The 11,681-nt window shown below is 37.2% G+C and overlaps 2 protein-coding genes across 3 annotated transcripts; one reads left to right on the top strand and one right to left on the bottom strand.

The window, feature by feature from the left end:
• Nucleotides 1–88: 88 nt before the first annotated feature.
• On the bottom strand, nucleotides 89–7,488 carry LOC136236969 (uncharacterized). Its single transcript, XM_066027204.1, has 2 exons — nucleotides 7,302–7,488; nucleotides 89–1,753 (listed from the first exon to the last, which is right to left on the bottom strand). Exons 1-2 carry the CDS (start codon nucleotides 7,302–7,304, stop codon nucleotides 212–214), a joined length of 1,545 nt encoding a protein of 514 aa, XP_065883276.1. The 5' UTR covers nucleotides 7,305–7,488; the 3' UTR covers nucleotides 89–211.
• LOC136236971 (isocitrate dehydrogenase [NAD] subunit gamma, mitochondrial-like) lies at nucleotides 7,264–11,195 on the top strand. Of its 2 annotated transcripts, none has more exons than XM_066027207.1 (11): nucleotides 7,264–7,508; nucleotides 7,879–8,072; nucleotides 8,558–8,734; nucleotides 8,981–9,043; nucleotides 9,103–9,172; nucleotides 9,239–9,372; nucleotides 9,775–9,877; nucleotides 9,941–10,087; nucleotides 10,337–10,431; nucleotides 10,485–10,545; nucleotides 10,969–11,195. In XM_066027207.1, the coding sequence occupies exons 2-11, from the start codon at nucleotides 7,900–7,902 to the stop codon at nucleotides 11,080–11,082; spliced, it is 1,137 nt and encodes a 378-aa protein (XP_065883279.1). In that variant the 5' UTR covers nucleotides 7,264–7,508; nucleotides 7,879–7,899; the 3' UTR covers nucleotides 11,083–11,195. The 2 variants fall into 2 exon arrangements, with proteins under 2 accessions (XP_065883279.1, XP_065883278.1); XM_066027206.1 differs by having other exon boundaries at nucleotides 7,266–7,508; nucleotides 7,890–8,072.
• Nucleotides 11,196–11,681: the final 486 nt, after the last annotated feature.

An 11,681-nucleotide genomic window follows, 5' to 3' on the forward strand; every position in this document is an offset into this window, starting at 1 on the left:
ACATGTCCATATGGTACACTCCATAAGGTTTCTTGTCATGTTGGTAAGCTACTTGTTATACCATCTACCTACCAATAACTCTCATACATGATGTCATGTACATTATAAATTTTACATTTGATACATAATTTAATAGCAAACTGATAGCAAGAGTAAATAAATATCTTGTTGATAGTGATAATAGTATATACAGTGATACAGAGTGGACAAGTTATTTCCACATCCAATTAATCATTTTGCCCATTCCCAGACCAGCAAGGCTACCACCAACTCCTCCACCCATTGCTCCAATAAATCCACCCACTCCTGCACCAATGGTAGTACCCACAACTGGAAATATTGATCCAATGGAAGCACCTGCAGCAGCTCCAGCCAATGATCCTCCAATCCCACCTGCTAAACTGCCACCAGCTGATGCTGTGTGTTCTACTGTGTACTGGACAAAGTGTGTGCCATCCATTTCTCCTTTATAATACTTCTGACTTGCATTAACTATACCAGCTGTGTAGAATACACCTTCAACCACGACCCCAACTGTGATATTTGATTTAGTGGCATTCTTGACTACATGGTAGGCAGTACTAGTTGTGCTACTTTTGACTACTTCATCAGAAAGTTGTTCTATAGCAGCCATTTTACTGGTTTGTAGTATCTCTTTCATATCATCTTCCGCAACACTCTCCTCAACCAGGTACTCAAAAAAGTCAGTCTCTATTTCAATGATTCCCTTTTGAAGAAGTTCCTTAGCAAGATTTTCCATTCCTGTTTTGATCACCTCTTTCGTAACAACATCAAGACCTTCTTTAGCAATCCTATCAGTAAGGTTCTTTGCAAGATTGTCTGTATCATCTCCTGCAAGCTGACAAATTACTTTTGTTAGAATTTCTCTACAGAGTACTTCTAAGCTATTCTGGATCACTTGGTCAGACACAACTCCATCGGTACTTTTACTAATTTCTTTAGACAGCACTTCAATAATCTCCTTTGCAGACTCCTCAATTATTTGGTCAATTCCTTTCCCACTGACATTCACAACCAGCACATCTAGAGCTATATTGGTAACTGCTTCAGTTGTTTTCTCAATTGCCTTGTGTATCACCCTAGAAGATACAATTTCTAGGAATGAAGCAAGAACTTTCATGACTCCAAGTCTTATAGCAGCCAGAACAGTTGGAATGAACCCATAATGACCAGATAAGATGATAAGTTGCTGTAGAATGATATGTTCCAGTGGTTTAAACTTTTTACATTCAGATTTTCCTGTCTTGATAAAAGTGACGAAGTGTTCAGAATTGTTCGTCAGTAGATCATATATGCCATGCTTCATTGTGTACTCTTTAACACGTCTTTCTTCTTCAGAAATGTCAAAAGGTTTATCACTGTAGGTCCAAATACTAGTGTTCTTTATTTCAATATCCTCTTCTTTCAATGTCCTCAATCCCAGTTCCATGGAAGCAACTTGCCCAGGCTGACTGATTAGATGTTGCTCAGCCAGTGGATTATCATTTGCCTGTAGAAACCAGCTCCTCACAAGGACATTACCATCATCCATAGTAGAGTCTACATAGAAATGTATAGGCCACCAGTTTGGACACCTGTACACAAGATGGTCTCCCGGTTTGATGTCAGTGAAGTATGTGATAGGGTTACACTGGTGGTCATAATTAGGGAAGATATAGGATTGTAACAAGTTAGCCACACATGATGTTGTCTGTTTGATTAGATCATTAACTGCTACATCATGTTCAACAGCCTATATAAGAAGAGCTGGTAGTACTATTGGTAATGTATATACAACAGAATTACTGCATGCTAGTTTAAGAATAACTTCCCAATGAACGAAATGCTAACTGCACAAACTGAACATCTATTTAAAAATAATATGTTAAACCATGCCCATTTATGGTCTAGGTTGACTGATAATGATTGAGCACAGGTACAATAACCACACCCTCTAATTGTTCTAGCAGTATTATAATGATAGCATGGAATAGTGACAATGCCCCTTGGTAGGTGGGATGCTGACTCAGGATACTCTAATACAGCAGTTACTGCAATAGAACAGTCACACGTGTCTTCAGAAGAAACCATTTTGTATTATACTAGTAAATTATGTATTAGAGATGTACCAATCTTCCGATATGGTATTGGATTGACAGCAGATTTTGACAATTTAAGCAAAATCAGTACAACCAATTTTTGTATAATAAACATCGATTCAGATAACCATGTATAACCATGTCTTCAAACATACTGGACTTGCTCTATCAATTCTCCATTTTGGTAGTACACACTAGGCCTGAGCGTATTATGCTTTTAAAATTGCCTTATGGTCTTGAGCAATGCTCCAAAATTTCCCCAAATATACCAAGCTGTGCCCCCAAAATCCTCTTAGAAACATATAATGTTTTTAAGAGCATTTGGGGAAATTTTGATTTTATCTTGACTGCTCTATTAGGGTAACATTTGTATGTTGTTGCAGTTGAGTGTTCTATTAGAGTATCTTGATCTTCACAAGTGACTGTAAACCTATTTTTTTGTTTGTTTGTTTGTTTATTGTTTTATTAGAGCATTCCATGCAAATATGCAGCTTCTCTAAAATCCAATTAAACCAATACACAAATATTATGCCTATCATGCTGGCATTGCTTTTGCCTATTAGAGCTGAATGATATACTAGTATTGTTAGTAAACCACGATACTTAAGTCATACCAGTTCTGATATTACCATCTTCTGGGCATTATGACTTCCCTGTGAGCATGTTTCATCCCATATTTCAGGCATGTGACAATGGCAGGTGGTGATGCAGCCAGCTAACCAAATTATGTTAACAAAAGGTAATATGTACCTGGGTGTTTGGTGCTTTTATTGAAGTAAATGGCTGTTACTGTAATACCAATGGCAGTGATATCAGAGATGTGCTGGCAGTGGTCGGTACTGACCACCACTCAAATAAAATAGCCATCACTACCTCTCACCAACTACTACAGATTCAACAAAGTTAAGACCCCATACTACTTTTCCTGACCCAACCCTCTCTCTTGTAGCCACCACTACTCTAAACCTGGGCACATCCCTGTAATATTTAGTATTTTTTACAGAAGATATACCATTTGTTATTTTTCAATATCACCCAGTGCTATTGCACGCCACAAATTATGCTGGCATAAACTGTCTTTTCTGTTGGGCATGGTATGAGAAGCGATACAATTGCATACAAGTTGGCTGTGAAACTTACCCTAACTTGATGAATTGTGCTGCACTGAATGAAGCAAAACATTTGGATACAGTGCTACATCAGCTTACAAGCCATTTAAACATCGAGTACTCTGGGCTTAAGTCTTAGTTGAATTAAAATATTATTTGTGGGTTCCTTATTGTCTGTGTTGTGTAATTGAGGCCACGCCACAATTGGGACTGACTCCAGTAACAATACTTTGTCACAATTGCTCTATAAGCTGGGTAGGGGAGTGTATAAACAGTGGAATGGAATACTGGAATGGTGGAATACTGGAATGGTGGAATACTGGAATGGTGGAATACTGGAATGGTGGAATACTGGAATGGTTGAATGGAATTTTTTAAAGTTCAATATCATTTTTTACATCCAAATAAGCAAATAAATAGAATTTCCCTTGAAGTCAGCTTCTTTAGCATAATTCACCTCACCATAGACAAAATTTACTAATGTAATGTACTGTAAAGTCAGTTATGAACATGTACAATAACAGTTTATTGGGAATACCAAGAAGACTCCGGACTTAACCCTTGTTCCCCCAAATGATAAAAAGTTAGGTAGCTAGCTGATTACATGAATGCATTGTAAAAGCACATTCACTGTACAATAAAGTGTTCATTTTATTATCAACTTCACCAGTTAGGCACTGGAGGGCGAATACAGAAGGCAGAGCCTGTACAAGGTGTTTACCACTAACCTAGGAACCTAAACGAAAATCATTGGGTAAAGTGAAATGCGACTATCTTGTAAGCATTTACAATGAGCCTTTTCCACAATTATGTCAGAAAACAAAATTTAAGCCAAAGTTCATTGTGGCAGTGCCATGTTGCACACTGAACTGAACCAGTTAGTTTCACACAAGTAATAAAGTATTGAGTTATAAGTCATACAAGTGTTGTGGTGAGGAAAAGTATGCTGACTTCAAGGGGAATCCTATTAATTTGCTTACATAAGGGGAGGAATTGTACTTATTTGGATGTAAAAAATGATATTGAACTTTAAAAAATTCCATTCCACCATTCCAGTATTCCACCATTCCAGTATTCCATTCCACTGTTTATACACTCCCGCTGGGTAGGTGGCTAAGTTTAAGACAGTAAAATCATCTGAGTTACCATATTTTTTAAGGGCAAATATTTTTGAGGTTGAGCAATGTTGCTAAAATATTTTTTTGTGGATTTGCAAACACTTCCAAAAAGTATTAGACTATTTTTGCTGGTAACCCCCAAAATTGCAAAATTAACGAAAAATTTCCCCCTTGATATATTTAGGCTATATGGTACCCGTAGCAGGTAAGTAGCAGATCAGTTATCATACATGATGAAAAAATAGAATATAGTTGATGTCATCGGTAATCAAACAGTATAGTAGTACTGTGTAAGTAAGGATCCCCCCTCCTTCCCTCCCAAAAAGTGACATGCGCTGCCTAAAACTCCACCTTTAAAAGTTATCCAAGAGACATCTTATGCAACGAAAATCACCTTTACGAATAATATTAGTCCATCTAACATCAAATATAGCATTAAAAACAAGAAAACACAGGCGGTGGGATATAGAATTACAAGAAAATCTGAATTTTCATCTGCCTGTCTGACCATAGTTACAAAGGTGGAGACTAAACAAAGCAACAGACTAAACAAAGCAACACAGCGACCATTTACACCACAATAACAAACTCACCCATGGTATGTACATTACAGGGTTCCGATGAGTGTGCGCCCTCTGCACCTTGTCTTTCCTTTAATCAGGCTAGTCATCATCTTCTTCATACAATGAAATCATATTGAGGCATTAATTTCCTTGAGCAGCATATTAAACGCCACAAACTTATATTAAAGTGCTTACTCTCAGTAGATATCTGCATAGATCGTATATTCTTCAGATACAAAGAATATACGATCTATGATATCTAACTTCCAAGATCACACCCATTAACAATCTTCGTTGATTACTAACGATCAAGCAGAGACCACACCTCTTAACAATCTATTTACTCGATCACAATGACCACACCCCTTATTATTGGTCTAGCTGTATTCGTAATGTTAGCGTTAGCACAGTGAAAATATGAAATAGTGACATGCCCAGAAGGCTGACTCAAGATACTCTAATACAGCAGTTACCCTAATAGAACAGTGACATGTGTATAGCTGTGCCATAACAAAAAAACAAACAAACAAAACAGTATATTAGTAGCGATAAAAGTAGTGAAACAAGAGATGAAGGATGGTATTACAGCATAGCTCTGGAAAATCCCTACTTTTGGCATTGAACGAAATAATTGAATAGCTCAGAAATATTGAATCAGTACATCTCAATGTATATATAGGTTAGGAACCCAGCCCGAGGTTATTCATGGTTTTAGAAGCTGAGAAGCCGAGGTTTCTAAAATCAAGGGCATGGTTCCTAACCAACTTAGAACATAGCTCAGTGTTTATATATTTTTTGAAGCCCATAATTAAAACAAGTTTTTATAACTAGATTTTTTAGTGGATGTGCTTGAAGTCTAGATAAATAACTCAGCAGGTTTTAAGCCAACTCAAGGAGGTTTCTAATTTGCCAGGAGGTTTCTTATTAAAGACCTCATTAAATAGCAAAGATTAAAGCATACACTATGCATGCCATGTTCTAATGTGTATCATGCCTATGCACTTATCTACCCTGCACACTGTATTGATGTTATGGGATTGTCCAGTAAGGTGTGATAATAGATGTGTATAAATATATCAGAGATATAATATGGCCACAACTTGTTGTCTGGTAAGGTAGATGTGCATTCTATTACCATTAGAGTAATTAAATATAGTTCTCGCTCACAGTGGTGTCAAGCATAGATGTGTATAGCAGGATCTTGTCTTTTGTTTGTAGCTTTCCTTGCTGCCTTACTTACAGTAAGTAGTAGAAGGTATATCTTGGTAAAAATCTTAACACACATATACTCCAGAACTCTCCTGTTATACTGGTGGGTGTGGCTGCCAGATGATATTGTACACACCAAATCATATGATCATTTCTCTGAAATAATTGGCTAAAATGGTAAAAATGATTGATCCTACTTTGTTGTAAGCTTTTAGAATGACATTGTAAGTCTTTCATTAGCATATTGGAATACCGTAAACCCAACAGATCTTTGATACAATTACAAATTTCTTTTCTCCTTGTAATATACCTCCTGGTTACATCATAAAACCATTGTTAGTATTATCACAAAGATGATGTACCAGCGATACTTTGGACCAAGCCATCATCCCCTCTCCTAAGTTTGTTCACATATTTACCCACAAATCATGTACTTCCAAGAGCAAATGCTCATGCATTATTATAGTTGAATGGGAAGATAACTATTACCATCTGATGATATAGACATGACTTCACATATCAACAGGAAAGGTTCTAAATTTTAAGTAAGAAGTTTGAACAACATGAGGAAATTTATACCAGTCAGCAACAAGTAACACAGTCTCGTGTCCAGTCAGACCCACACTATAAGTACAAACACCATCTGGTAATAATTCTATCCATTCTCGGGCCTGGAGACTAAGTATTGGGTGGCTGATCAGAATTGAGGACTTGTAAAATTGCATGAATGTATTAGAAGTTGACAAAAGATGTTTAAGGTTTTATTAGACGTTTCCATCTGGATCACTGAAGATGCTTGCTATATTTTAGACCTCACTATGTAACACTGAAATATTGCAACAGGATTTTTAAATCAGAAATGAAATGCTATCCTAGCTCTACTAACATGATAAGTCTCTAGTACATTGTATTATTCTAAGCTTCAAAAACAAGTACACATCTCTTCAATTCTGATTGGCAGTGTAAGTATTTTGCCTCATAAGTCATACCCATTGGCACACAAGACACATCCACTATCATGTTGACTTGTTCAGTGTGAGTATTACAACAATAGCTACATAACAGAAACTGTGAAATACACAGTACAGTACGTAGGGGTGTATACTATCTATGGTGAGACTACTAGTTACCTCACAACACTGAAGTCAGGAAACAAATTATAACGAGACCACAATTACGCAGAGCTGTGACTTAATCACTCACCATTGTATGGCGGCACTTAACAGTAAAGTCCGGCAGAGTTGAGACCGTCTCTTTAGTTGTAGTACACCCGAGTACACTTCCTCGTAGCAACCAAAATTACATGCTAGCGCTATTTCTAAAAGGCGCGTAACAGGAAGCCAGCAGCCGATTTCTGTTTTGGCGTAGTGGACTGTTTAATTCGGAACTCAGACACTTGTGCCTACATCAGTGAGTTTGAAATGTATTCGTTCTGTATTCCGTACCAACACATACACACAGCTGATGACAACAAACTCTTGTGTGAACACCGTTATTATATTATTATCAATTTTATAAGAAAGGGTACACAAAAGGCTTATAGCCTGTACAAGATTCAGTACGAGGTTCAGTAAACCATAAGATAAACCTGTGATAGGGTTACCTAAAGGGAAAGTACCTTATCAACATGTACATGTTGGCATACCTGCAGAATAAAGGTTTCATTACTTAATACTTTTTGTAGTGCAAAATGAGTTATGCTCCCCCAACAGTTACTGGGTAGGCCACTTTACAAACCAACATATACTGTACCATTTAGTGGTGCTGGTTTATTGTGTAGTTTTACCACAGGCAGAATAACATGGCATTTACCAGAAGACTGCTGAGCCTCTCTGGTCACATCAATTCAGTCACAAGGAGGTGGTATGCTACACAGTTCTCCCATTCATTGTATGGAGGAAGACACACCATCACACTCATACCAGGGGATGGGATTGGTCCTGAGTTAGCTGTGTCTCTCAAGGAGGTATTCAGGTGAGATTAGTTCCAATAGAATTATTTGACTAAAGTTGGGCAATCACCAAATTTATAGCAAAAAATCTTTTATTTCTTAGCATCCAGTGAATGAATTTCATAATACATAATGCATGTATAATGATTGTTGCCCCTAGCAACCTAATTTTTATATTTGTAAGTGTGAGGGTTTGCAAAGAGCATATATATATAGGTCATGAAGTAAAGCATTTTTGAATTTGCGGTTTCCCATGGTTTTCCATAAATTTTGTATATCATAGCTCTCATGGCCTATGCATGATATACGAAAACTTTGAGAGGTTACTTTAGGCACGCACAAAAATCGCGCTTATAAATAATGTAAAATTAGAGGCAATGTCTTGATTACCCTATTAAGTATACGATGAGCTCCTACGTGTACTCAGAACTACAGGTACAATACAGTACTACATATCTTAAGTGACAGTTTGGATGTTCTTGCTGTATGTTCACCCTTTTGCCTGCAGACATGCCAATGTTCCAGTAGACTTTGAAGAGATCAGTGTTAGTGGTCTGATATCATCAGATATGGACAGCATACAAGAAGCAGTGACAAGTGTGAAGAGGAATGGAGCAGCCATTAAAGGTGTCCTCCATACTCCCATGGATAGGGCAGACAATCGATCATTGAATATGCTCATGAGGTGAATGAAGAATAACTGATGTAGTGTTGTGTGTACATGTGTGCATTGTGCATTTTAGTAAGGGCCACCGTACATGTACTTAAGCATTGCTCTAGTATTTTAATGAACAATTAAACTACAGTACTGTTACTACTGCACATGCATATTTATAACTAAAGAATCAGTCCATCAATGACAGTGTTGTGTTTATTTTGGTATACGTAGAATGTTTTGTGCTGTATACACTTGTGTGTTCATGCCACACAGGCTGGAGTTGGACCTGTTTGCCAATGTTGTGCTGTGTAAGAGTTTTCCTGGCATCAAAACAAGGTTGGTATTTGGTCAGCTTGTAATACTTATGCTCAATTGTTGTCTATCATCTTGTTAAGACACGATGGTATTGATATTGCCATCATCCGGGAGAACACTGAAGGAGAATACAGCGGATTAGAACATGAGGTGTGTGTGATGTAGTGTGTATGTTGTGTCTGTACATATAATGTTGTTATTGTGTTTTAATTCTAGAGTGTTCCCGGAGTGGTTGAGAGCCTGAAGATAATTACAAGGGAGAAATCTCGTCGGATTGCTAAATATGCTTTTGACTATGCCACCAGACATAACAGGAGTAAGGTGACAGCTATACACAAGGCCAACATCATGTAAGTGTCAACTTAATAACATGTATGAGTTTCTATAACATAGAATTTGGCAGATAATATTTTGGTGAATGCTTGTGTCATACTGCAATAATTCTTTCTATTTAGTTACACAAAAATTTTTCTTATCACAAAGTGAAGTCAATTGCCAAATTCACCAAAATTTTGTATCATACAGTAATGACTACTTTACCATCACTGAGCATTCCACTCATAACACAATGTTGATTTGCCAAATTCACCAAAATTTTGTATAACATACTCTGAAAGATGACTAAGTGGCTGACTGAGACTGATGTATTATTTTGTAGTTCTGCACTGTAGCTTTAGACTGCTATGTACAGTGCGTACATGTCTCATCAACAACTAGTTAAGTGTCAGTTGAATATTGCATGTGTTCTTCAGGAAGCTCACAGATGGAATGTTTCTCAGAACATGTAAGGAGGTTTCTGAGCTATATCCAAACATCAAGTTTGACTCTATGATCATCGACAATTGCTGCATGCAGGTAAATTAATTTGAATCACAGCAAACAGTAACGGTCATGTGAATTGTGTTGCTTCTCCATCAGATGGTGTCCAATCCTTACCAGTTTGATGTCATGGTGATGCCTAATCTCTATGGTAACATAGTGAGTAATATTGGAGCTGGTCTGGTAGGAGGAGCAGGTGTTGTAACAGGGAAGAATGTTGGATCTCACTATGTGTTGTTTGAACCAGTAAGTGACCACTAGCTATATACTGTGGCAGTAACTAAGATAGCTATATAGTATTAACCTGCATGTCTGTACATGAGGTTCAGCTAGGTGAGGCTCATTTATGAGGCATGGTTTTGTGTGCAGAGTGGGTTATTATGACCATTAAAATGGTGTGTTAAATACCATGTTCATGTCAATAGGCTAGATGTATTTTGTTAGCAAGCACGTTTTAGTGAAGTTCTGTAACTTGTATATTGACATTTTGTGTAGGGTGCGAGGCACACAGCCCTCAGTAAGGCATCACAGAATATCTGTAATCCAACTGGTATCTTGTTGAGTGGAGTGAATATGCTGCATCATGTGGGGTGAGATGGGTGGGCACTAATAGGACTCATTTGTTACTAATGTTTGTCATTAGTCTACATCAACACAGTGAGATGATACGAGATGCCATCATGAAGACACTGGAAAATCCTGAGGTTAGTTGTGAATGGTCCTTCAGAATACAGAGCAGTACATATAACCTTATTATTTATCAACATCATCTTTACAAAAATTCATAAGGTGTCCTTGTCATGTGTTGTATCAGTAAAGCAGCCATGCAAAATGTCAACAACTGTTTACTATACTGGTAGTCACTGAATGACTACCTGCTTTTCACACATGTGTACTGTGTGTTTATGCATGTATACCATCATGCATGTACATTGTAAACGAAAGTTGGGTAAGACTAAAGTTTGGCAAATCAAAGAAAACTCACCAAAGTAAATAACTACTGTACATTTTTCAATTACCATGTAATTGCATGGAAAAGTCACCAAATTTTCTTACATGATTCACCAAACATGAGCCATTTACAGTAAGTACTAGTCATATGACACTACTGATTGTCATCCTTACAGAGTCACACTCATGATATCGGTGGTAATGCAACCACTTCATCATTTGTTCATGCTGTTGTGTCCAACTTGAATCCTGACTTCTTGCAAGGACATCAACACCAACAGAATATGTAACAATACGTAACTCATCATACTGTACAGCACTATCAGCAATATATCTGTAGTATTACCACATCTTGTGAATGATTATATTTGTACATATTATTATACATGTAATACATACTTTCCTTATAGCGGATGGTTGTTGTTTTTTTCGGAGGGAGGAAGTTTTTTCACTATCGGTAGACAATTTGCTTAATTGTGATTGTCAGCGTCTGTGTAACTATTCAGCACGAACAATTTTATTGCATCAGTTGTTCTATGCTGTGTGGTAGGAGTATCTAGTGGTACATTCAGTTTGGGGTGTATCCGTGTACTGGATTGGACTCAAGCGCTTTTGTATTTTATTGCCTTTGCTTGGCCACAAACATCATCAAAATTCACAAGATTTAAAACTTTCACACACAAAAACCAGTATTTAGCTCATTTAACACTGCCTATAATCATTTCTGTATACCTTCTTAGCTACCTATAATTATTGTAATATTTTTATAAAGTTCAGTCAGTTTTGCACCTTACCCTCCAACTTTCAAGTGCAGCTCTGTGTATGTATTAATGGTACCACAAAAAAAGCATGTATAGAGAAGCTGTTGCTATAGTTACAAGAAGCTGGA

This window comes from Dysidea avara, chromosome 10 (genome assembly GCF_963678975.1).
Source record: "Dysidea avara chromosome 10, odDysAvar1.4, whole genome shotgun sequence".
Classification (NCBI taxonomy): Eukaryota; Metazoa; Porifera; class Demospongiae; order Dictyoceratida; family Dysideidae; genus Dysidea; species Dysidea avara.